This window comes from Orcinus orca, chromosome 5, assembly GCF_937001465.1.
Source record: "Orcinus orca chromosome 5, mOrcOrc1.1, whole genome shotgun sequence".
NCBI lineage: Eukaryota > Metazoa > Chordata > Mammalia > Artiodactyla > Delphinidae > Orcinus > Orcinus orca.
In genome coordinates this window covers 101,638,041-101,664,774 of record NC_064563.1, presented here as the reverse complement: position 1 = coordinate 101,664,774, position 26,734 = coordinate 101,638,041, and the positions used below count along the sequence as shown (strand labels likewise).

The following is a 26,734-nucleotide window of genomic DNA, read 5'->3' as shown; positions in this document are numbered from 1 at the left end:
TCTTATCATTTTTTCATCTTTCTGGGAGATTTTTTCTACTTTATCTTCAAGCCTTCCTCCTACATTTTTATTCCAACTTTCTTTAATTTTTATTTTAATTATTTTAATTTTTTGCTGCATTGGGTCTTCATTGGTGCGCACAAGCTTTCTCTAGTTATGGCAAGTGGGGGCTACTCTTCGTTGCAGTGCACAGGCTTCTCATTGCAGTGCCTTCTCTTGTTGTGGAGCACAGGCTTTAGGCGCGCGGGCTTCAGTAGTTGCAGCACATGGGCTCAGTAGTTGCAGCACGCGGGCCCTAGAGCGCACTGGCTTCAGTAGTTGCAGTGTGCAGGCTCAGTAGTTGTGGCTCGTGGGCTTAGTTGCTCTGCAGCATGTGGGATCTTCCCCGACCAGGGATTGAACCCATGTCCTCTGCATTGGCAGGCAGGTTCTTAACCACTGTGCCGCCAAGGAAGTCCCCCAACTTTCTTATTTGTTTTAAGGTTTAAATGTCTTTTTAATTTTTTTTCCTTTTTTATAGCATCCTCGTTTTATAGCATCTTGTTTCATGGCTGAAAATTCTTCCCTCTTCTCTCTGAGAATATTAATTGTAATTGTTTTGAAGTACAGTCTCTGTTTCCTCAGTGTTCTTTTTTCTTTTTTTTGTTTATTTGCTATGATGTTGGAGACTTTCCTTAGATGTCTGATGAACCTTAGCTGTCTATTCATATTAAAGAGAGACACACTAAAAAGTTAATGGAAAACTTTTGTGCATAAGTGGGGCTTGTTAATTAGTGGACCTCTTGGTAGGGTGATATGATAACAAAGCTGGACATTTACTATGGAACCCCCAAATGTCACTCTCTTGTGGCATTTCTCTTAGGCCATTTTATTTTTCCAGAGAAGAATTCAGTAGTGTTCTGCCTACACTATATAAGCCTCTCTTGAAATATCCTGAAACAGGGACAGGAAAAGGAAATGAACCTCAACCTCTACCCTGCCTTCCTTGTGCTAGACTTCTTGGTCTTCTTATTCTCTCCAGAGCATAAATCTCCAGTCTTCTGTTAGGAAGAACAAGATGAGAGGAAGCGGTAATGGGATAGTTGCTTGGCTGCCTGAGCAGAAGATATAGCCAGGTGGGTGTAGGAGGGAGGCTAATCATTTTAAACGTAAAGTTTCAACCAGTCTCTTTCTTTCAAACCCTTTCCCCTCTGTAGTACCTTGTACCACCCACTGCTGAACCTTTTCAGAGTCCAACAGGTGAAACAGACACACTTATTGTTAGCATCTGTCGCTCTAGAAACCCAGGTGCTAGATGTCTCTCTCCCTATGCTAAATAGCTTCCATCCAGTTTCAACCCTTTCCATTTTCCAAAATGTTGTTGAAATCTCTCCACTACTGTTGTCCTTTCTCCTGGTTTCTTCGTCCTTATAGACTTATATCTTTTTCAGTTTCCTTTATTTTCAATTTTTTTTAATATTTATTTATTTATTTGGTTGTGCCAGGTCTCAGTTGCAGCAGGTGGGCTCCTTAGTTGCAGCTCGCGGGCTCCTTAGTAGAGACATGTGAACTGTTAGTTGCAGCATGCATGTGAGATCTAGTTCCCCAACCAGGGATAGAACCTGGGCCCCCTGCATTGGGAGCATGGAGTCTTAACCACTGCGCCACCAGGGAAGTCCCTCCTTTATTTTCATTTTAGTAGCGTTTTGAAAATGAATTGCCATGGTTAAAACCAGAAGACTCATAATTTTTGACACTTTAAGGAATTGAAAACATGCCCCAATTCATTGCTTCACTGAAAGCTTAATAAGTTTTTTTTGGTATATTTTTGGGCAAGTGTGATTCTTCTAAATCTTTAACTTCATACTCAGGGTACATATTTAAAAATCACTGCATAAAGAAATGACATTACTTATTAACTGCCAAAGTCAGATACTGTTGGAATCAGTTTCTAGAAATGGTTAGTTGGCCTACCCTGAGTCTTCCTCATCTTACCTAGTCTCTCTGAGGGTAGACATCAGCATCTGTAAGGCAGCTGGCAACGTTTAGGAATTTTCAATACTATGGGCTTTGTATTTCTTCATAAAGTAGTCTCACTTCTATGGAAATTGACCCCATAAACTTGCTTCTTCATTAGCACCCTACTGCAACCAGCTAAAATGACTGCTCCCAGAAAACAAATATCATACTGCATTTCCTTTAAGATGATGTAAGAATTTGAACCTAACATGTAAACCTGTTATGGTATCTTGACAAAAGCAGTTGTCAAGCATGTTTCTTTTTTCCTTTGCGTGATTCAGAATTGTGTTTTTATTTTTTCTTCCAGAATTGGGGAGTCCATATCCTTATAACTGAGCTCATTTCCACATTTAACTTGTGTCATGTTTAACTGGCTTTGTAAACCTGGCATAAATACAAACCCCGCACATTGAACATACTCTTAGAGAGCACCCCCATTTGCTAAATAAGAAAATGAAACAGGTTCTACATCTGCTTCCCCCCAAAACCTTCATAATGGGGACAAGATACTGAAGTATGCCTTGAGGGATCTAGGGTGATACTAATTGTATCCAGGCCTTTGCCATAGCAGCATGAGCTGATGTTGGCTTGATCTGTAATTGGACTCTTATGACTGTCTGGCAGCTTCTGTGACATATTAGTGGCCTTGGCCCAGTTTCTAATTGGCATCAAATTAGCGTGTATCTGCATCCACAAGACAGCTTAACTTTCTAAATAAGAGAGGTCCTAATATCTATTTTCTTTAGCTATGATGCAATTGTACTTTGCAGGTTTTTTCTTTTAACTGAGAAGCAGCTGAAATTTCAAGATTCCCATATTACTTTAATCCTGAGCCTTTTGAATCTACTTCTCTATAACTGAAACAGAGTCTAGAAACTGCTGGTCCTGGCCCCATGTCTTGAAGAAATTACATAGTATTATATCTCTCTGGATTCAGGCCATAGACATTCTTAATCTGCAGGCTATCTGGAAACTTTAATAGAAAGCTTCATCTGTAATCATTTTAAACAGAGCCAGTAGAGACAAGATTGCTTTAGTTAGTAGTTTACCAGCTTAAACTGAGTACTCTCTAGTTGGAATGGAAACTTAATCAAGAAAAAACTCAGAATAAGTTTTCACTTATATTTTATGTCTTACTTGGCAACTTGTTTGAAAATGTTGCATAAAAGATCTAATACAGGAAACATTTTATATAACTGCCTATGATTAATAAATATGGAATCTGAAGCATTCTATTTTATAAATCAAGGTCTTAGTCTAAATTTCCTGTTTTTCTACACTAAAACAAAACAAAACAAAACAAAAAACAAATCCTTAGGGTAAAAATAGCACTAAACTATATAGGGTACTCCAGGGGTCAAGGCAACAGGCAAAATCAATTACTCAGGATGCCATGGTGTTGAGGCTTTTGTCAGACCATAAGCAGAAACATTCATTTTGTAGTCACTATAGATAAGACATTTGGTGCAGCTGGTTTCATAAAAATATAAGTAAATATATCCTACTTCAGATTTTCTGTGCCTATTGAGAAGAGGAAAGGAATGAATAACAAAATGATAAGTCAGTGACTTGGAAATACAGACTCGCACATTGCTAGTTCCTGGAAACACCAGTCATTCTAGTCAAAGACTTCTTTACATCTTAATTTTAATCACATCTCTTTCTGCCTGTATTTTCCAAACCTAGCCACTGTCTTCCATCTATAATACCCTGTACCACCACCTCAAACACATATATACACTTAATCACACATTTTGACCTTTGTTCAAAGATTTTCCAGTCTTAAGTCATCTGCACTTTCTCACTTTTACAAATTCTCTCAGCTTGGCCCCTGCATAATAGCCTTCAGTGGATTTTCCAACATTTCTTTGTCTAAGATACTCTGAAGAATACATGCATGACAGTAGATATTGATACTTTGGGATTCATACCATTAGTTGACACTTCATCATGCTAAGATGAAAGTTCTCTCATTTACATTTCTTTATAGCCTAAAGAATGTTTCTTGATACAACCAAAGGAAACAAATGAAGATGCCACCAAGACCAGGAGGAGGAAAAAGGTAATATTAATAATTTTTTACAATGGTACAGCCCCACATGGTTTCTATCACATTGTTATATAGTGTACTTTGATGAGGCAATTATTGTAATCCCCACTTTAGATATGCAAAAATTGTAAAATTCATTGAGGTTTGGTGACTTTCCTAAGGTCACTAGTAATAAGTGTTTCTGTTGGAGCTAAAAATAAATTCTTCTAATTCCTATTTCAGTCTTGTGGATACCAAACATCTTTGTTACCCACCCTGTGTTTTCACTGTGGTTAGAAGTCAGACAGGGATTTCTAATTCTAAAAGGGGCCCAGAGCTCTCCTGCCCTCTGGCCCCTCTGGCTCTGTCCAAGAAAAGAAATTTACCAACCTTCTTTTCTTACCCATTTCATTTTTTAAAAGCCTTATGTCTTAAAGTATTAATAAAAAGAAAATAATAAGCAGATGAAATAGTGTAAGTATAAGGCATTTCTGACTCTAATTTCAAACGATAATTTAAAGCAAAAGGCTCCCCTTGCGTTTTAAGACTTGCCTGTGAACATACGGAAAACTCTGTTGCTCCTATACAAACTTTCTTATGGCTCAGCCTTGAACAAAGTGTGGTTAGCTTTTTTTTAATAAATTTATTTAATTAATTTATTTATTTTTGGCTGCGTTCGGTGTTCGTTGCTGTGCGTGGGCTTTCGAGCACGGGCTGTAGGCACCCAGGCTTCGGTATTTGTGGCACGTGGGCTCTAGAGCACAGGCTCAGTAGTTGTGGCACACGGGCTTAGTTGCTCCGTGGCATGTGGGATCTTCGTGGACCAGGGTTCGAACCTGTGTCCCCTGCATTGGCAGGTGGATTCTTAACCACTGCACCACCAGGGAAGCCCGAAAGTGTGGTTAGCTTTGACCTTCCACCACAGTTGCAAAACAGCAATGTAATTCTCTCCCTGCCAAGAAAGGTCTACTGATGTAGTTAGCAGAGGAAATGCGATTGGGATTAGAGGAAACAAGATGGACTCAAACCAATTACTTAACAGCAAGCTTTTAGAAAACAGAGTGTGTGTGCATATGTTTTCCTTGCCTGCACATGGCCAAATAGGAGGATGGGAAATGCCAAATTGGCTGAGTTTTGGCACGTCCTTAAAGAAACGACTTTTAACTTCTCTTTGATAGTTTGACACTAATGGCCTTCAGGAGTGTTAAGTTCTTGGGGTTCAAGGTCAGAACTCCAGCTAGCTAGTTTAGCCTTGGCTGAGGTCATGCTAAAATGTGCCCACGGATGACGTGTTCTTTTAAAGTTAATTCATTTGACAGAACTTTGACCGTTCTTGGCAGTGGTATGAAAAGGAAGATAGTATGGAAGGAGGGGGGAAAAGCTGGGGTAGAAGGCAAGGAAGGGCTCTTTCTGGATTTTTGGTGAAATACTAGGAAGAAATAAGAAGGGAAGTTTATGATGAAAGTTAAATGAACAATTGTGCATTCCTAGTACATTGCAGACATTCAGTAAATGCTACACAGATAAGTCCAAATCAAAATAGATGTTGTAAAGTATCCTGTTCTGCTTTCCATAGGGCCAATTCAAGATGTCTCTCCCAAGACTTGAGAATTGAGGGTCTCAGGTGCCCCTATTTAGTGTCCTCCTTTGCTGAGATGAGTCCTGCAACTCTTACTTTAATGCCAGAAATCCAAACTGAGACTCAGTGCCTTAAGAACCAGGTTACACAAGGAATTCTCAAAATTCTACTCTCCCAGGAATACACATTTTCTGAGGCTTAAAAGGAGGTTTCCACAAGCAACAAGATTTATTGACTTTTAACAGAATATAGTAACCTATTATAGACTCCTGCAAAATTTTTAGTTCTCCTAGCAGAGACCAAGAGTTACAAGGAGTCTTTTAGATCATCCATTCATTTTTCAAAGCAGTAGTTATGTCCAAGAAGTATCTTTTAAGTTTTCTCAAGTGTGTTTATTAGAACTCCCATTCACACTTGGCTATCACAGAACCTACTTACAGTTTAAATGCCAGAGGAATCAACCTATCCTAAGCCAAATGCCATCCTAAAATCTGTCTTCCCATTTTTACTTCTTTCTCATCAGAAGAAAATTACTGATGTTCTTGCAAAATCAGAGCCAAAACCAGGGACACCTGAAGACCTACAGAAGCTGATGAAAGACTATTATAGCAGCAACCGCTCAGTGATTGAATTAGAAGAACTAACCCTACCAGGTACAGCCAGGCTTCCTTGTTGTTATTCCTTCTAATTAATATATTTCCACGTGCTAGTACTCCTTTCCTCAACCTAATAGTTTTAACTGTTGGATGATTTCTTCATTCAGATGCTAACTGGTATTCGTTCAGTCTAATAGAAGGATTTGTAATTTTTATTCAAAAGGTAATGGGTGTACATTTTTTTGGACAGATTCTTCAATGAATAAGAATTCTAACGAGGATAGAAGTTAAATTTAAAAAAGATAAAGCACACATTCAAAAGTATAGATAATTAATTTACTCATCCTTTATAGATAAAAACTTTAGCTTTAATAGCATCTTAGTTTTGTTGTTGCCCTTATCATGGATATCTAGTCATGGTTTTGCTTTTAGGGTAGTATTTTGGGCCTCTCACTGCTGTGGCCTCTCCCGCCGCAGAGCGCAGGCTCCGGACGCGCAGGCCCAGCGGCCATGACTCATGGGCCCAGTCGCTCCGCGGCATGTGGGATCTTCCCGGACCGGGGCATGAACCCGTGTCCCCTGCATTGGCAGGTGGACCCTCAACCACTGCGCCACCAGGGAAGCCCTGTATGATTCTTAAGCCTATTATCATTTGAGATCTACTGCCTTAGATATGTATAATTAAGTTAAAAGATATTGGAAAATTATTTTAAAAACCAATTTTAATTAATTTCAAAATAATGGTATAACCTGTAACTCTTTTGCACAGAGATTGAAGAAAAGATGTCATAAAATCAAACTGCAGAGGGTTTGGGCACCACTGCTTCAGATGAGCTCTCTATATATAGACTACTAGAGATATCTAACACTGCTTTTGGAAAAAGTCAAGGGTAGTTTGATTTCCTTTTTCCATTACAACTTTATGCTTTCTAGAGGCTTGAGAAGCTGAAAAACATCCCATACCCTGAATTTTTATAATTCTTTCATAAAATGATGTGTGTGTGTGTGTGTGTGTGTGTGTGTGTTTTAAATGCACGTTGGGTTGGAGACATCAGTACCCCTGTCTGTTCCTTTTCCAAAAGGAATACTCTTTAGGGAATTGAAGGAACTCATTTCCACATGAGCGAGTTCTGGAGTTTTCTGCTTACTGAGATCAGAAAGCCCAACAGCAGTTAGAAACCGCTCTTCTCAGCACAGCAGCTCCTCAGGAGGAGAGCTAGGTCCTGGCTCTTCTATCCTCAGGAACCAGGTATTATAACAAAGCCTCTTCAGTGTTTAACTGAAGTTTGATTTTACTCTGACTCAGTGGTCAATTTTCCCTTCTAGTTCTTTGTTAGAGTTTACCTTCACCTGAATAAGGACTTGTAAGATAATGGGACCACTGCTACTCTGTAACCTCATGGAACATTGCAATTTGCTAGTCAAAAGTCAGAAGAAAAAGCCTTTAAGGAGTCATTTGAGTTCCATACTGAGTTTACATTATATTATATCATCATTAGAGTGCAGTAATATAGTTAGGCAAGAATGTGTGGTCATGGTTGGCTGAGGGGAAAATGTTTAAAATATGTTAAAAATACTGCTATAGCCAAAAGGAACAGGTTTTCATTTTCAGTTAAGAAATTAGGCCATTCTGAGCCACAGTGAACAAAGGCATCATAGGAAGGTTTTAGAGAAAACACCCATCACTACACTGTCAGGACCAAGGACACAGAGGAGGTCTCTGTTATTTGAGAGGAGGGGCACGCCATGGGCTATCTGGAACAGTCTCAGGAAGGGGCATAAATACAAGATGGATATAAGTAATAAAATATTGTTCCTATTTAGTTTGCTGAGTGTCTAACTTGGTTGTGGTTTGAAGTTGTTTGTGTCTGTAGGGCAGCAACATGTCTTTTCAATTAATACTGTGCATGTACATTGTTAATGTCATACACATGGGAACTTAATTAGAGTTTTGAGGCAGGAATCACTTAGAGCTAACTCAGCTGTCCTCCTGAGAGCTGCAGTGTGGTTTAGATCAGTGCTAAATGCCTGTAAGCTAGCTGCAACTGAATCACCCAGGAACTTAAAAAGTAAATTCCCAGGCCCAGCCCCAAGGAATTCTGACTCATTGAGCAAGGGGGAGTCCATTCCAGGAATCTGTATTTTTTGTAAAGTTCTCCAGGTGAGTCTGGTCATACCCAGGCTTGGGAGATTACAGTTTTAAAGACCATCAAAGGCTCAACAACAGTATAGGGGGCAACATCTTTGAAGTTGGTTACTCACATATTGTGAGTTATATATGCTGGGGCACAGCATAAGTTTCATTTAATTTAGTAATAGTTTACTCCCTAACACACTGCTATGTTTATAGACAGACTTCTTCTGCTATAATGAATTAGGATGCTAAACATTATGTTGCTTTTTTATACATCTTAGGTACAGAGTTAATAATACTACATAATTGCTAGACCATGATCATTGTTGGTTGAGCAAGGCTCCTATGTTTTACTGTAGCCCGTTCCATTCTTTCATTATGTTGTTGTGCTGTGTTATGTTAATGTTGTATTTTGATGCATTATTCCCGCTTTTCCCCATCCACACTCCAAATTCCTTTCTCCATGGCATAATGTTACTATACCTTTTTAAATATGCATATGTTCTTTTAAAATATATCATATTGTTGCGTGTGCATACATTTTGCAATTTATTTAAATGATGTTGTGCTGAACCTCTCATTCTGTTTCTTTCCTCACTTGGCACTTTTTCAAGATACCTGTATAGCTTTAAGTACATCTACTTCATTGCTTCTAAAATGCTACATAGTATTCCAATGATTTCATCGACCACATGTTGCTCATCCATTTTCTCCGATATGGACCTTTAGGTTGCTTCTAGTTCCCCAATATTACAAATAATGCTAGTATGAATATACTTGAGTATGTCTCTTTACAGACTACGCAAGAATTTCTTTCCATTATTTACTCAGGAATGTAATCCTGGGGTCATAGGGTATAAACACCTTAATTTTACTACCATCCAGGATAGCGATACCACTTTACACCTCTACCTACAGTTCACAAAGAGTTTCCATCATCCTACGTTCTCAGCAACACTTGGTATATACATCTTTCTAACAGTTGCCATTCTAAAGTGTGTGCAAAGTGTTATCTCATTTTGTATTAATTTGCATTTCTATGATGACGAGTTTGAGCATCTCCACATAGATTTGTTAGCTATTTCAGCTTTGCCTTTGTATATTGCCTATTCCATGGATTTGAAAATAAAGATGCTTCATTAGTCCATTGAATGATACAAGCTTCTGTTTCACTACTCTAAGAAATGATGGATAGTTTAAAGTTTACTTATTGTTGCTGCTGCTGTTGTTTTAAATGCTAGACAACTTTAAAATATATGAGTCCCCAATTCATTAATGTTGTACAACCTATTCAAGAATACACCATTCACATGTAATCTATTTTGAGTATGTGTTTGCGAAATCCTCTACAAAGCATGTTTCTCGTATTTCTAGACTCCTGCTTCCTCAAGGCCAATGATTTGACTCACAGTCTTTCATCATATCTAAAAGAAAGTAAGTAAACTCATTTTTTAAAAAATTATTCATCAAGTTTTATTATTTCCATTAAAACATTAGATGTATCTCTTTAAAATAAAAACTTTTAAAACTTCATTTAAAATCAAGTTTCCATCTTAAATGGATTTTAAATGAAGGTTTTTTAGGTCCATCTTTATATTAATTTTTATTTATTTAAATTTATTCTTGTTTCTCTCTGGTATTGGGGATTTGGGTTTTGGTCTTGTTTTTGTTTTACAACACATTAGAAGTATTGCTCCTGGAATCCAGAGAATTCTCAGTGTTCTAGTTGCAGGTACCCCATCAATTTGCTATTTGACTTGGCACAAGTCACTGAGGACTCCTCCAGGACTCTATTTTGTTATCTGAAAGACAAGGAAGTTGGACTATGTGATCTTGAACCCATCTCTGAGGTTCTGAAATTCTGTTCCCATGTTCAGAATTCAGACCATGGCTATTGCACAGACAATCTAATTTGATCTTTTCGATTGAATGTAGGCAGTAATAACTAGATTATTCATGCTAGGTAGTCATTTATTGTGACCAACAATGAAATAGTTTAGAGATGGTGATTTAACGTTCCTTTTTCAAATTCTAACCAATTCTGATGACACTCAGCTTGAGTTCATAAACCTTTCTTAGCCTCAAATTCAGCAAATGTAAATGTAGGTAATAATGGAATCAATCTCAATGGATTATGAGAACTAAAAAAGTTATGTAAAGTGCATAGCACAGTGTCAGTGTTTAGTAAATGTTTGCTATTTTAATATCATTTCCATTTTATATCTTATGCTGAGTGTCCCTTTAAAACGAAGCATTATTTATTTATTTATTAATTTTTGGCTACGTTGGGTCTTTGTTGCTGCACTCACGCTTTCTCTAGCTGCCGTGAGCGGGGGCTACTCTTCCTTGCGGTGCGCGGGCTTCTCATTGTGATGGCTTCTCTTTGTTGCAGAGCATGGGCTCTGGGCGCGTGGGCTTCAATAGTTGTGGCACGTGAGCCCAGTAGTTGTGGCTCGCAGGCTCTAGAGAGCAGGCTCTGTAGTTGTGGCGCACGGGCTTAGTTGCTCCGTGGCATGTGGGATCTTCCCGAACCAGGGCTCGAACCTGTGTCCCCTGCATTGGCAGGTGGATTTTTAACCACTGTACCACCAGGGAAGTCCCTAAAATGTAGCATTTTTATTTTATTTATCTATTTTTTTTTGCGGTACACGGGCCTCTCACTGTTGTGGCCTCTCCCGTTGCGGAGCACAGGCTCCAGATGCGCAGGCTCAGTGGCCATGGCTCATGGGCCCAGCCGCTCTGCGGCATGTGGGGAATCTTCCCAGATCGGGGCACGAGCCCGTGTCTCCTGCATCGGCAGGCAGATTCTCAACAACTGCGCCACCAGGGAAGGCCCCAAATGTAGCATTTTTAAATCAGTTCTTTTCCCGTTTAGTCAACACTGCCTTTAAACAACAAACATAAATTAAAATATACAAAATGTTGTATTATTACAAACTTTTTAAATTTTCCTTTTCTTTTATTTTTGTACAAACTTAGTCCTAAAAGTGGTCATATTTAGCTACTTGGCATATTATATGTTTTGTGGTGTAAGTTAATGATATTTCATTTTAGTTTAATATCTAGAATAACCAGAGAATAGAATCTAAACAGTGCTCATATTTTATTTTACTTAAGCAATAACAAAGAAGTAATTGGGGGATATTCAACTTTGGAGGCTTTATTTTGCTATATTTAGGGTAATATTTTTCTCATGGTCTTTTTTCAGTCTGCCCTAAATGGGTGAAACTTCGGAAAAACCACTGTGAGAAGAAATCGGTCCTGATGCTGATTATCTGTGGCTCTGCCATCCGAGCCCTGGAGCTCATTAGGTTGGAAGCTTCACCTGTTCCATTTCGTAACTGTTTTCTGAGTAACTGATATGTGCCGAGCTGACAAGTTCTATATGCTGGAGAGCAGCAATGAATAAAATATACAGAGTCCCCTCGCTCATGGAACCTACTTTCCAGTAAGGGAGGCAGACAATAAACAAATAAATATGCATTATAATGTCAAGTAGTGATAAGTTATGTAGGAAAAAAAATAAAGCATGGCAAATGGATAGAAAAAGATGGGGGCTACTTTTAAAAGGGTAGTCACAGAAAGCCTCTTAGGAGATTGACCTATGAGCAGAGACTTAAACAAAGTGAATGAGAATGCTAAGCAGATATCCGGAAGAAAAGTGTTCCAGGCAGAGGGGACATAGGTACAAAAGGCCCTGACATGGAGTGCCATTGGAGGATTTTGAGCAGAGAAGACACATGATCTGAATAATCATTCTAAAGGATCACTTTGGCTGCTGTGTGGAGAACACACAAGGGTAAAGCAGGGAGATCATACAAGCAATAACCAGTTGGAGAAATAAATGAAAGAAAAGATCTAATTTAAAATAGTAACAAGAAAAAATAGAACACCAAGGAAAAAACTAGCCAAAATTTAGATGAAGAAAATATTGCATAAGGGATGCAGCAGATCTTAAACAGAAAGGAGTACCATATTGTTGAATAGGAAGATTCAACGTAAAGATGTCTGTTTTACCTAGAATAATCTACAAATTTCACAGATTCCCAATGAAACTCCTATAGAATTGTTTCTTAAACTAGATAAATTAGTTCTACGTTCACATGAGAAAATACAGAAGAAAAAATAGCTGGCGAAATTCTAAAAAAGAATGCTAGTGAGGATACTATGCCTATAATATCTATCAGATTTTTTTTTTTAAAAAACCTATTACAAAGTCTCAATAATTAAGAGTATGGAACTGGCACATGTGTGACAGATCAGAACAGTGGAACAGAACTGAAAGTTCAGAAATAGACCCATATGCATATGAAAGTACAGGATATGGCAAAAGTGAAAAATCAGCAGGGAAAGATGGATTATTTAATAATTGGTATTGGAACAACTGGGTAGCCATCTAAAAAAATTAAGCTGGGTTCCATATCTCACTCCTTATACCGAGATAAATGCCAAGTGGACCAAAAATTTATATGTAAAAATTATGTTTTAAAGACAGTTTGTCGGTGCTTTACTAAGTGCCTTCACATACCTTTTCATTTACTGTAGCTTTTGTAGAATAAACAAAAAGGCTTCCACTGGATCTGTAGTAGCGTTCAGCTTTCAGAGAAGAGCTGTCAGAGTAAAATGGGATTTCCTGGGACTCACCCTCTCCCAAGGCCAGGCTCTGCACTGGGCTTTGACCAGAGACAAAACAGGAAAATCCAAGTCCTAAAGAAAAAGGAACTTGATCAAATAGATTAATGTGCAAAGTAGACTCTCGGTAGTTATTTAGCATCTATTTTTCTAAATGAGCTAATCTGACCATGAATTCAGAAAAGTAGTTTTTTAAGCTTTGTTAATCGTCCTTCAGAACCTTTCTGCTAGGCACACGCGTTAAATTGTATCACACACCCTTTCAGTAAAACGAAAGTGTTTCTTTTAACTATTTCTGCTCCAAACATAATTGATCTTCAAGACTCCAACTCTTTCTGGGCAGCCGTACTTGCTGGTTCTGAAATCATAAGAATTCACATTGACATTTCAGTGTTTTAAAGACTACCCACAGAACTCATTTCAGATTCAAACACTAATGGCAAAGAAGTTGGCCTGGAGGTGGCCTCTTAAAAACAAGTTGTCACATTGATTTGAGTTTTTACCGTACATAAATGCCTTTCTGATGGGCATAGAAGGACTGTGCTGTCGTACTTCATTTGCCAATTCTCAGTGTTTCTTTATGTCTTCAGTAATATTATGATCCATTTCAAGGTTAGGTGATTTGCAGAAGGTGATTTCTGAACAGGCATAACAAACCCTATTCATAAAGGCTAATATTGAATAATTCTAACTTTTGTAAGAATATCTGTTCTCTTGAGAACCATGAGTTATGTTAAATATGTCCCCTAAATTGTCTTCTGAGTTAGCTTCGCCATGGAGAAAGCTCATGTGTAAGTACAGACTTGAGTGCAACAGAACGTGTGTAGCATGAGTCACTATTTTGTAAGTTCATTTATTCCTACTGGTTGGTAATATTTCTCAAGCATATTAAGGATATAAAAAGGAAAGTAATATTCCGAGCAGTATTCCCATATTCTATTCCCAAACATCAACTAGAAGATTGTTCTTTTATACCCATTTTATACCCATTTATACCCGAAGCATTTCCACATATAAGATTTTACAAATAAGCTTACTCTGCAAAGTCCATAAAAGTAGGGGGGCTGCTGTGAATGAAGGACATAAGCCCTCCTGCTTCTCCCTGCTAGCTTATCCCTGTCCCCGCAGGGCAGCCACACACAGACCTTCATATATGCCCTTGGGCTCTGTAGAGCACAGGCTGACATCACTGCTAAGATATTTCTCACAAACAAATTTTTTATGAGAACTATACTGCAGAGTTTGAAGATAAATTCTCTGCCAGGGACCTAAAATACAGAACCTTTGTATTACAGGTGTTAAAAAACAAACTTCAACCAAGTAAATTTGAAGATCACATTGGCTTAACTCAATGATTCATGAATCAGGCAGCACCCAGCCAGCAACTAGAAGGGCACTCCGAGGGGTTGTGCAAAATGAAAGTTTTTAATAGGAGAAAGGGTGGAGGGACTTCCCTGGCAGTCCAGTGGTTAAGACTCTGCACTCCCAATGTAGGGGGCACAGGTTCGATCCCTGGTCAGGAACGAAGATCCCACATGCGGCACAGCGCAGCCAGAAAAAAAAGGAAAAAGGGTGGAGCAATGGAGCCATTAACAAAAGAAAAGAAAGACTACTTTTTAGGCCAGGACATCTTCTTTTGCGGGGGAAGGAAATGGCAAGGGTTTTATGTTCCTCTCTGGTATGGAAAGGGCCCACAGGACAGATTACCTTACTGGTGCTTGACCAGAGATTCCAGACTGGTTGATTAAGATTACGTTTCTCAGAAAAGTTGAAACTGCAATTAGATGAAGTATTAAATCTGGGTTTCGGTATCATGGGCTTTTAGCATGAGTGACACCATTTTGGGACTGTGGTTTTCATTTTAACACAAGTGAAGGGCAAATCCACATGTTTCAATAATCAAGGAAACCTAAGTAAAGTTAACCATGTGCCTGAGACTTAGAAGCCAACCCAGATGCATGCCTGATTAAAGGCCACCCCACTTTCATTCCAGAGATGGACTAACCTGAAAATCAGAATTTTGTGTGTGCGTATCTATCCACATACATATGTACATATAGACACACATAAATGTGCATATTATTTTGAATAAATATGGTGTAATACTTAAGATGTCACATGGCCCTGAATGAGTGATTTTTCTTCTGCGTAAATCTATTGCTTTTCATCAGGTCATTGACCGCATTCAGAGGAGACAGCAAAGTCGTGAAATTATTCGCAAAACACATAAAGGTAAGCAAGGGCCTGTGGTTCCTAGTCGGGGGTGGAAGTGATCCTTAAGGGCCACTTCCAGACCTCAGTTGTTTCACTTCAGCCTCTTTTCCGTATCTCCTTAAGAAGCATGTTCTTTGGTGCCTTCCTTTTGTAACATATTGAACGACTGTTCCGATTTTCTTTGTGTTTCCTGCCTCTGCTCCCACAACAGTCACTACTCCTCTGTGCTCTGAGGTTTCCATACAGAAGCTGAAGTTTGAGCCCTGGACTCTTTGGAGACTTAACCAGTTTTCCGGGGAGATGCTCTTCTGTCTTGATGTTAACCTTCTTTGCCCTGGAAGTTGACCCTAAACAAGAGTAGCCCCTTTTGCTTTTTTACTTTCTTAACTTTTAGATTAAATGCTCTAAATTGGACTATGATTGAACTTTCCAATGACTCTTCTTTTCTTTGTTCTCTTCCATTTTGGAATAGGTCCAGGAGCAGATAAAATTGCTGGAGAAGCGTGTGGTACACCTGGGTGTAGGAACTCCAGGGAGGATTAAAGAACTCATTAAACAAGGTATGAAAAGAGGTAGTGATACTCCTACTCAGAGCTGAGTGTTTGCCTAACCCCCATGTGAGTTTGGGAAACCACATGTGTGATGTAGTGAAATCAGACCTCTGTGTTAATTCAGGAGCTGGAAACTTAGCCTTTAGTCCCTAAAGCCAGCCAGCAGGTGTAGTACAATAGGGAATGATAAGGACTGTGGCAAACTGTGGTACTTATGCCCATCTAAATACATTCAAATTCCAGTTGCTTTAAGCAGTTCAGTGGGTCCACAATCTATTCCACCGATTGCAGACTCTGGAATTTGTATAGCTGAATGTGTTGAATATTTCCCTCTCACTTAATTGAGTCTCGGCTCCCCAAGACTCCCATTCCAATTGAGGGCTGGTATAGAAGATATGTTGAAACAAAAATGCAGTTTCTATGGATGAAATACAAGCACTCTAGAACACTTCTTGCGCATGTGTTTCTTTTAGTGCTTTACCCAGAAAGTGTTCCAGACATCATCCACCAATGGGTTTTTTTTTTGAGGGGGGCGTACGCGGGCCTGTCACTGCTGTGGCCTCTCCCGTTGCGGAGCACAGGCTCCGGACGCGCAGGCTCAGCAGCCATGGCTCACGGGCCCAGCCGCTCCGCGGCATGTGGGATCTTCCCGGACCGGGGCACGAACCCGTGTCCCCTGCATCGGCAGGCGGACTCTCAACCACTGCACCACCAGGGAAGCCCCACCGGTGGGTTTTTATAGTTTGTTGACCTTCTCAAAGCCATGTACATGTTCTACCTTACCTGCCAGACAGATTAAAGATTTCTTTTAAATACTCATTTCCAAATTACATGTTCTACCTTAGTACATGTTCTACCTTACCTGCCAGACAGATTAAAGATTTCTTTTAAATACTCATTTCCAAATTACTTGTTTAACAACTTTATTTTATAACTGCCTGGAGCTATTCCTGGATTTTTACATATCTAAAAGTAATGTGTTCATCAATATAATATCTCAGTATAGAGATGGTCATTTGCAAGGAAGCAAACAAGAGCTAAAAATACTAGTGTTTCTCTCCAGATGAAAACCTTGGGTAAGTGAAAACACTATATGCAGAGGTCTGTGCAATTACAAGGAAGTAGCAAACTTGGTAGCCCCAGGCAAGGAAGGGAAACAAATATTTTTTGAGTTCCTACTTGTACTCAGTGCTGTGCTAGACACCCTCACATATCTCATTTAGTACTCATAGCATCCTTGCAGGCTAGTATTCTTATTTCTTATGAGAGAAAGCTGAAGCTTGGAGGGTCATGTAGCCCCTTCCAAGATCTCTCATTCTAGGCCTTCCTGGTTCCAGAGCCTTTCCCCCTCCAGGAGCTCCTGATCCAATTGAAGAGATAAATGTGCATAAGTTGAGACTGACGACATGAAGCAGTAAATACCAAGGTCCAAACAAGTACTTCTAAGTCCTACAGGAGTTGAAATGAGGGAGAGATTGTTATGGTGGCTGAATCTGCAGGGAAGTCTTTACAGAGGAAAGGATCTTTAACTGATCTTTGAAGTGTGGGTAGGATTAAAATAGGATCTTTTTAATATACTTTAAAGTATGGAGATGTGAGAAAAGCATTCAGGAATGGGACAACAGCTGAATCAAAAGCACGCAGGCAGATACATGGGGTATATCCAAAGGAGACAATAAGTAGTCAATACATGTTGAGGTTAAGAGCCCCTATTACAGACTCAAATCTATGGATGCAAATCCCAGGTCCAGCAGCTTACCAGCTCTGTGACTTGGCAAGTTTCTTAACCTTTCTAAAACTGTTTCTTTATCTGAATGACATAGATAGTAATAGCACCTACCTCAAAGGATTGTTATGCCAATAAAAAGCTAAACACAGTTAGTGTTACACCTTAAGAACTCAACAAATACTAGTTATTACTTTTATTAAAGAGACCACCTTTCTTTGTTGGAGACTTCGTGGGCTGTGGTAGCCTGTGCTTCAGTTGGAAAGAAAGTCAGATTTTGGAGGAACGCCCTTGCAGTGATTGGCTGGATTTTTGTCTTGTGGCCCTAGGAGGGTATTGGAAGCGAAGGCGCAGGTGAGAGGTGCTTATAGTCCATCCATGAGACGCGGAGGTGGGAGAGATTGGCTGGGCAGCTGGGAGGCCAGGGATGCGCCCTCCCTCTCCCACAGCTCTTAGCCAAAGACTCACCTCTCCCCTTCCTGGATTCCACATGTTTTGTATGTGTCGCCAGGTCCCCCAGGCAACAGGGCCACTCTTCTCCATATTTAATATTTAAAAGAGAGAGAGAGAGAGAGAACGAAGCTGCCCAGACTGTTGAAATTATATTTCTACAGAGTTTTGAAAACTCACTGTGAAAGCTTATTTCATCTAAGGAGTGGAAAAATCATTTAAGGAGCTGTTGATTTATTTATAATACTAATGAAAATAGCTCTTCTGATTCTGATTGGATGAATGGTTTAATATTCATTGACTACAGATGTTAGGCTACATACAAAGTGTTTAAAGAGAACAATTCCAGCACTCCAAAAACTGAAAGTATAACAAAGCAAGACAAATGGCACATAACTCATTTTATGTAGCTGTTTATGACTTAAGATGTTTATATATATGATATATTAAGGAGAGTTTCCGAACATCAAAAGATATTCCATAACCTTGGGATCAGTACACTTACAGACAGAATTCTATTGTTTTATTTAATAAGGAAAGGGATTTTCTAATTATAAGAGCCCTTGTAAAATGCAAAAAGGTACAGAAAAGAAAATAGGTCACTTTAGAGGTAATGTCTTGTTAGTTAATATTAAATATATTTCCTTTCAGTCTTTTTTCTATGCATTTATCTATATTTTTTATAAATGGAGATCATATTGCATATCATAACTTTATAACCTGTCTTCTCTACTTAATATATCCCATGAGAACTTTGCTTGTCATGAAATAGTTTTAATTTTTCATTTTTAATGGCTACATAATATTCTATTGAGTTTTTTTCCAGTTTTGTTGAGATATAATTGACATACAACATTGTATTGGCCAAGGTGTACAACATGATTTGGTATATGTGATGTGTAAAGTGATTACTACAGTACGTTTAGTTAACACCAGTCACTTCATATCATTACAGTTTTTTTTCTTGTCATGAGAACTTTTAGGATCTACTGTCTTAGCAACTTTCACATATACAGTACAGCATTGTTAACTATACTCACCATGCTGTACTTTACATCCCCAGCACTTATTTATCTTATAACTGGAAGTTTTTACCTTTTGACCACCTTCATCTATTTCTCCCACCTCTTACCTCTGGCACCCAGCACCAATCTGTTCTCTGTACCTATGAGTTCATTTTTGTTTTTTGTTTTTTTTAGATTCCACATATATGTAAGATCATACAGTATTTGTCTTTCTCTATCTGACTTATTTCACTTAGTATAATGCTGTCAAGGTCCCTCCACGTTGTCACAAGTGGCAGGATTTTCTTCTTTTTTATGGCTGAATAATATTGCTGTGTTTGTGTGTGTGTGTGTGTGTGTGTGTGTGTGTGTGACATATTCTTTATATATTCATTTGTCAATGGACACTTAGGTTGTTTCCAAATCTTGGCTTTTGGAAGTAATGTAGCAGTGAACATGGGAGGTACAGATATCTTTTCAAGACAGTGATTTCATTTCCTTTGGATATATACCCAGAAGTGGAGTTGCTGGATCATAGGGTAGTTCTATTTTTAATTTTTAGAGAAACCTCTATACTGTTTTCCATAATGACTGCACAAATTTACAATCCCACCAGCAGTACACAAGTTCCTTTTTCTCTATAACCTTGCCTGTACTTGTTATTTCCTGTCTTTTTGATAACAGTCATTCTAACAGGTATGAGGTGATAACTCATTGTGGTTTTGATTTGTGTTTCCCTGATGATTAGTGATGTTGAGCTCCTTTTCATGTACTTATTGGCCATTTGGATGTCTCCTTTGGAAAAACTGTATATTCAGTTCCTCCACCCATTTTTAAATCAAATCATTTGGGGTTTTGGGGGGGTTTTTTTTTGTTTTTTGCGGTACGCGGGCCTCTCACTGTTATGGCCTCTTCTGTTGCGGAGCACAGGCTCCGGACGCGCAGGCTCAGCGGCCATGGCTCACGGGCCTAGCCGCTCCACGGCATGTGGGATCTTCCCGGACTGGGGCACGAACCCACGTCCCCTGCATCGTCAGGCAGACTCTCAACCACTGCGCCACCAGGGAAGCCCCAAATCATTTGGTTTTTTGACCTTGAGTTGTATGAGTTCTTTACATATTTTGGATATTGACCCCAAGTTATATTGGTGTTTAGCAATTCTATTATGGTAGGATATTTGGGTTGTTTCTAATTTGTTTTGCTATTATAAGTAATACACAGTGATCATCTTTATAAGTAACTATGCTTAAGTTTCTGGTGTTTTATTGGGATATGTCAGAGAAGGAGAATTATTTTATCAAACAGTAAGCATTTTAAAGCTCCTATTATATAATGTCCAGTTGCCTTCCAGAGAGGCTGTACCTGTTTGCTGTCCCATCAGCAGTCAATTATTTTTGTTTGTTTGTTTTTGTTTTTGGGGGTTTTTGTGCGGTACGCGGGCCTCTCACTGTTGTGGCCTCTCCCGCTGCAGAGCACAGGCTCCGGATGCGCAGGCTTAGTGGCCATGGCTCATGGGCCTAGCCGCTGCGTGGCATGTGGGATCCTCCCGGACCGGGGCACGAACCCGTGTCCCCTGCATCGGCAGGCGGACTCTCAACCACTGCGCCACCAGGGGAGCCCAGCAGTCAATTATTTTTAAGGGAACACTATCAACCCATTGTCTTTCTTAATTTCCATCATTTTTAATTTACAGAGAGAGTTCTAAATAAGAGGCATCGTAGTTATAAGAAGCATGAAAAAGTCTTTAGGGCAGAGGGGAAATTATTGAAATAGCCAATATTGAGGGGAAGTGCTGAAGGATAAAAGAAGGCTTCATTATGTTTCCAGGTGTGATAGCTTGGGGCAGTGGGCAGAACGTGTAGAATGGGAAAAACTAACTGCCCAACTCTGAGACCTCTGAGGAACAGACAACCCCTGAGGTCCCCTCCAGCCCCACACTCCATAATTGTCTCTAGATACACAGGAAGACAGCAGGAATGAGTCCTTAAGTGGTTTACCAGTCTCCTCAAAGGATAGCAGGCTTTGAATAGAGCCCATTCATCTTAACTTTCCTTTTTGCCTGAAATTAACCTCCCAACCCTGTCCACATCCTTCTGCCGACTCACCTCTTCAGAGTCACGCAGACTCTGCTGGACTCAACTCCTCTGAAGGGTCACTATCCCAAATTGCAAGGATACGTCTTATCAAATCCCTGTCGGGAATGACACTTTACCCTCTGGGGCTTCATGAAATGGAGGCTTGGGATTGATTCTTTGCCAGAACTTGAGCATTTCACGAGCTTAGCAAGAGCAGCTTCCCTGCTTCGCTGAGAATCAGTGATAAGATTGTAAGGCGAGTAAGTCTCTGAGTGCTGCATTTGTTTTCCATCAGACAGGGACAGCACTTAACGTGCAGAGATTAGTTACTGGGGGAAAAAAGAGCAAATGAGGCAAAAAAGCAACCAGAGGAATAAAAAATCATTTTAATAAGCTTATGTCATAAGTTCTTTAATGTAGCAACTCTCTCCCTGTCTCTTTCAGGTGGCCTTAATTTGAACCCCTTAAAGTTTCTGGTTTTTGACTGGAATTGGAGAGATCAGAAGTTGAGAAGGATGATGGACATTCCCGAGGTACCATATAACTAGCAATCCAGCAATTGCCTTTAATCTTTTTTTTTTTTCAATCTGAACTTGAGTTCAAACACAGCAGTAAAGTCTTTGACATGGGGAACCAGCACACTCTGGCCTTTGAAATTATTTCTTTTAACTCTGAAGTAACTACAATTATAGAGACCATCTCACCCCTTACACATAACTGTATCCTTTCCATGTGTTTTATAGGAATCAGCTTTTTTTCTTCATTAAATGACCAGTGGCCTCTGCCCCACTGGGGACCACATCTATACCGCATCTTTGAGAAACAGGAAGATCTAGAGGACTTGGTGTATTTCCCTGTGCCTTGTTTTAGAGACACAATCGTCTTTGCCTTTTCATCCTTATAAATATGTACTTGGAGGTGGGGGAGCACAAACTTGCCTCATTGCCTTCATCTCCACGTACCCAAAAACCCACTTACTTAAATTAGAGGGCTATTTTGGTTTTGGGGAGTGGGGAAATTTTTTTGATGTCTCAATGGATTAAAACCGATTGAATACTGAATAGGAACAGCATTAGCTCATTATATATTTATGAAAGTAATCCATTATCATCATAATGTGAAAAATTGAGGGACTTCCCTGGTGGCACAGTGGTTGAGAATCTGCCTGCCAGTGCAGGGGACACGGGTTCGAGCCCTGGTCTGGGAAGATCTCACATGCCGCGGAGCAACTAAGCCCGTGCACCACAACTACTGAAGCCCACGCACTCTAGGGCCCGCGTGCTGCAACTACTGAGCTCGCATGCTGCAACTATGGAAGCCCGCGCACCTAGAGCCCGTTCTCCACAACAAGAGAAGCCACAGCAGTGAGAAGCCTGTGCACCACAACAAAGAGTACCCCCGCTGGCCGCAACTGGAGAAAGCCCACATGCAGCAACAAAGACCCAACGCAGCCAAAAATAGATTTTAAAAAATAATTAAAGGGCTTCCCTGGTGGCGCAGTGGTTGAGAGTCCGCCTGCTGATGCAGGGGACACGGGTTCATGCCCCGGTCCGGGAAGATCCCACAGGCCGCGGAGCAGCTAGGCCCGTGAGCCATGGCTGCTGAGCCTGCGCGTCCGGAGCCTGTGCTCCGCAACGGGAGAGGCCACAACAGTGAGAGGCCCACGTACCGCAAAAAAAATTAAATTTAAATTTAAAAAACAAAGAAAGAAAAATTGATTTGCCACCTACCATGTTATCATCTGACTAATCTTTCAATCTAGCCTGATGCTTAGAAGTAGCTATTGGAGAGAATAGGGTTGTGCAGTAATAAACATGGCTGCCAGTCACCAGCCAGAAATAAATCACGGCAGTAACTATCAAAGAAGCTTGCAATCATTCCTCCAAACATGTTGAATGAATTAATTTACTGTATAAAACTATATCCTCAGAATGACCAAACCTGATTATAATTGACTGGCGAGTTAAGCTAAAAACCATTTTCTCACTTCCCTGCACACACACATACACACACACACACACACACACACACACACACACACACACAGTCTCCTGAACTGTTGTTGTTTTTTTTTAATAAATTTATTTATTTTTGGCTGCGTTGGGTCTTCGTTGCTGCCTGCGGGCTTTCTCTAGTTGCGGCGAGCAGGGGCTACTCTTCGTTGCGGTGCGTGGGCTTCTCATTGCGGTGGCTTCTCTTGTGGAGCACAGGCTCTAGGCGCACGGGCTAAAGTAGTTGTGGCACAAGTGCTCAGTAGTTGTGGCTCGCGGGCTCTAGAGTGCAGGCTCAGTAGTTGTGGCACATGGGCCCAGTTGCTCCACAACATGTGGGATCTTCCCGGACCAGGGCTCGAACCCATGTCCCTGCATCAGCAGGCAGATTCTTAACCACTGCACCACCAGGGAAGCCCCCCTGACTGTTTTTTTAAAACTAGTTTAACCAACTTGATGTCAGGCACATGAGGTCATATTTGATTATTTCAGTTATAATGTTAAACCTGAGTAAACAACCATCACTAGTTTTCTAATTATAATAATGAGGGAGAAATAGTATTCAAGAAAAACATTTTAACCCATACTTATTTTTATTGTGATGATGTCATTATTAACAGTTATCCTGCATTAAAATATTGTGTATAGTCTATAGGCACACTTTGAATATCTTGAAAAAGATTTTTCTGTGAGATTTTATGTTGAATGTTGTACAAACAAAAGGACATCTTAATGAAATTGATGTCTTATATAGTACCGCTTCCTTTACTTACGTAAATATTTCAACTCTGAATAAAATGCAGGTTTTGCTCTTCCTGATTCTGGCCATAACAGCTGCATAAATACCAGGGACTCCAGACTGGTTGAATTTATTCACCAAGACCATCTTTTCTTGATCTTAAACTTTTTTTTCTTTTCTCTCACTTAGATAAGAAAGGAGGTTTTTGAAATTCTGGAAATGGGAGTCCTCAGCCTATGCAAGTCAGAATCTTTGAAGCTGGGCCTTTTCTAAGTCCGGGTCCTAATGAAAATTCCTGTTTTCGTGGTGGGATTTGCATGGCTCTGGCCCATTGCAAGCAGTTGGTAAATATCAGCTATTGTTTTATTAAATTGATTGTATCACCAGATGGATCACTGGGAATCTTAGGTGGGGATTCTTTTACAAAATGAATGTGTCCTTTGCCAACTCCCTTGTATAATAAAGTATCACTGGCTTGTGTGTGATTTTTGTTAAGCAGACTGAGTTTTTCTTTCACCAACTGGCTTCTGATGTGACTGTACAAGCAAGGGAAAGAGCATCTGGGCAGCCTCAGGCAAGCCCCTTCCCTCTCTGAGCCTGTTTCATCAACTGTGAAATGGCAATACTATCTTGCAGGATTGCTGAGGATTTCATGAGATGGTATGTGTGGAACAGATTTGAAACTGTGATGCCTAGTCCCAGTGTGAAGGGTGGCAGTGGTACTACTGGTGGAAAGAGCTGCAAGGATATGTGGCACTTTGTAAACAAATAAAAGACAACAGTGTAACTACAACTGTCTTATTCATTTATTTAATTCTTTGTTTTGAGATAATTTCACACTTACAGAAAAGTTGCAAAAATAGTATAAAGAATTTCCATATTCCCTTCCCCTAGCATCCCCCAATGTTAAGATCTTGTATAACTATAGTACAGTTATCAAAACTAAGAAATCAACATGGGTACAATACAATTAACTAAACTACAGACTTTATTTGGATTATACCAGTTTTACCACTGATGTCCTTTTTCTATTCCAGGATCCAGTGAAGGATCCCACATTGCATATAAATTTCCTAAGAAGAATATATATAGTCTGTCACAGTTAATCATTAAAATAGTTCTGGAGGAAACGTCTTTATATTTTACAGATGATTAAACTGAATCTCAGAAAGGACACACACTACTTTAAGTAGCAGAAGAAGAAGTCAAACCCAGATCTCCTGTATTCACTTCAGGACACCATGGTTATCTATCTGGGGAGTCGGGCATGTATAACAAAGGAGATAATAAAGCAAACAGTTGCCACTACTGGTATATGAAGTTCCACATTCAAATATTGTGAAATGTTAAAGGAGTCCAGCAGTGTAGCACATCACACTCTGGCAAATCACATGCTTCCACACACCAGCGACTTGCTATTTGTGCACCTCTGTGGGCTAGAAGCCACACACGGGGATTCAAAGGATAGGGGAACACGTTCCATCCTGCAGGACTCTGGCTCAAGCTCAACAAGTTAAAGGAAAAAGAAAGAAAGCCACCACAGCATGAGAATTCATTCAAGCTATAGCTAAACTTAGCCCTTTGGGGGCTGACCCTCCCCCAACTAAGAGAGAATTCTGCCTTCCAACTGAAACATCGGCTCATCCTGCCTGATGACCTTCAAACTGTGACATCGGCTCTTCCTGGTTCTATGGCAGCTTTTGGCCTTCAAACTCAAACTGGAGGAACATCAGCTCTGCAGATTTTGGACTTGCCGGCCTCCTCCGTAATCACGTGAGCCAATTCTTTATGATAGATCTATATATACATTTAGATCTATTGGTTCTGTTTCTCCAGAAAACCCTAATATACTCCTGTGAAGCACCTTTTAGTTTGGGATTTTGGTTAGGTTGGTTTTGTTGTTTTATAAAAAGCCTAAGAAATACTGTTCTTGATTTGTTACTGTAATGACCCTTCTGGTAGGTGTTACATATGTACTATAATCACACCCAAAGTTGGAACAAGTACCTAGATTGCAAACATACCCAATATTTTGTAGGCCAACTCTGCACACATAATCTAATCTCACAGGCTGTTACTGCCTTTTAAACTCAAGTTCTTGACCATGCTTATTTAATAAAACAAACAGTAGATATGAACTCCGAGTGTTCACTGCCGTCTTCTCACACAGATCTGTCTGATACCAACAGCCATACTCGTCACCACCTCCAAGCCAGATTCAAATGGCTTGCTGAAAAGTCCCCAAGGGTGTTCTGCTTTTTTTCCAGTTTTGCAAGGGAAAGCTTTGACTCTGAATTGGAAACCTCCCAGTGTAAGTAATTGCGTTTGTTTTGTATTCTTTTAAACTAGGTAGATTTGCCAAAGTCATTGTCTTCTTTAATACAAAAATAGTCCAACATATGGCTTCTCTGCCGAATGTTAATAGAAAAAAGAAAATTAGAAACTCACATGCTACCTAATTTTTTTAAAATCCTAATTCTACATCTTAAATGCATCTTGAAGAGGAAGTGATTATTAATAGCGTAATCAAAATGATGTTAGTGGATTTCTAATAAGTGAAAAAAAAACCCAATAATACCATATTGGAATATTGAACATTTAAGTGATTATCTATTTTGCTCTTCCTTTCTCTTGCATCATTTGGGCTACTTCAAAGCGTGTGCTTGAGGAAAGGTTAGGAGGAGATGTTTTTCATCCACGCTTTCTGCCAGAGCCTTTCTTATGGATGAAAAAATTGGAAACTACTGAGATTAGTCATCTGTGTTCTGCAATCCCTGTTTGCTTCTCCCTTCCTCATTATCACAAAGAGCAAAGTTAGCTGTAATCTGAGAGCATTTTCCCAACTTAGTTTATATTCACGTTAAGGGACAGCCACATTTGGGAAAAGCTGACAGCACTAACTTCTATTATTTGTATTAATCTTGAAGGATTTGGGCAAGTTCTTAAGGATAAATCCATTTTCGCCCTTTCAGGAAGGGTTGCCCTGAATTAGCCACCACGTCCCAGAAATAGCCCG

General features: G+C 39.7%; 2 protein-coding genes across 7 annotated transcripts in view; both read left to right on the top strand.

Annotated features, from left to right (window-relative positions):
- CMSS1 (cms1 ribosomal small subunit homolog) overlaps nt 1-24,203 on the top strand; it is a 382,810-nt gene extending 358,607 nt beyond the window's left edge. For 5 of the 6 annotated variants that reach the window (XM_004272614.4, XM_049710072.1, XM_033433322.2 and 2 more), the window contains 8 exons: nt 3,989-4,060; nt 6,130-6,259; nt 9,711-9,770; nt 11,545-11,647; nt 15,140-15,200; nt 15,655-15,742; nt 21,433-21,521; nt 23,908-24,203. In XM_004272614.4, coding sequence (XP_004272662.1) covers nt 3,989-4,060; nt 6,130-6,259; nt 9,711-9,770; nt 11,545-11,647; nt 15,140-15,200; nt 15,655-15,742; nt 21,433-21,521; nt 23,908-23,991 — 687 coding nt within the window. In that variant the 3' untranslated portion in view covers nt 23,992-24,203. The remainder of the gene's footprint in view (nt 1-3,988; nt 4,061-6,129; nt 6,260-9,710; nt 9,771-11,544; nt 11,648-15,139; nt 15,201-15,654; nt 15,743-21,432; nt 21,522-23,907) is intronic. The other variant, XM_049710075.1, reaches the window with a different exon arrangement.
- A 149-nt stretch (nt 24,204-24,352) lies between these two features.
- LOC101284250 (cell cycle control protein 50C-like) overlaps nt 24,353-26,734 on the top strand; it is a 28,915-nt gene continuing 26,533 nt past the window's right edge. The window contains exons 1-2 of the mRNA XM_033433321.2: nt 24,353-25,491; nt 25,889-26,029. The gene's annotated coding sequence lies outside the window, so the exon portion shown is untranslated. The remainder of the gene's footprint in view (nt 25,492-25,888; nt 26,030-26,734) is intronic.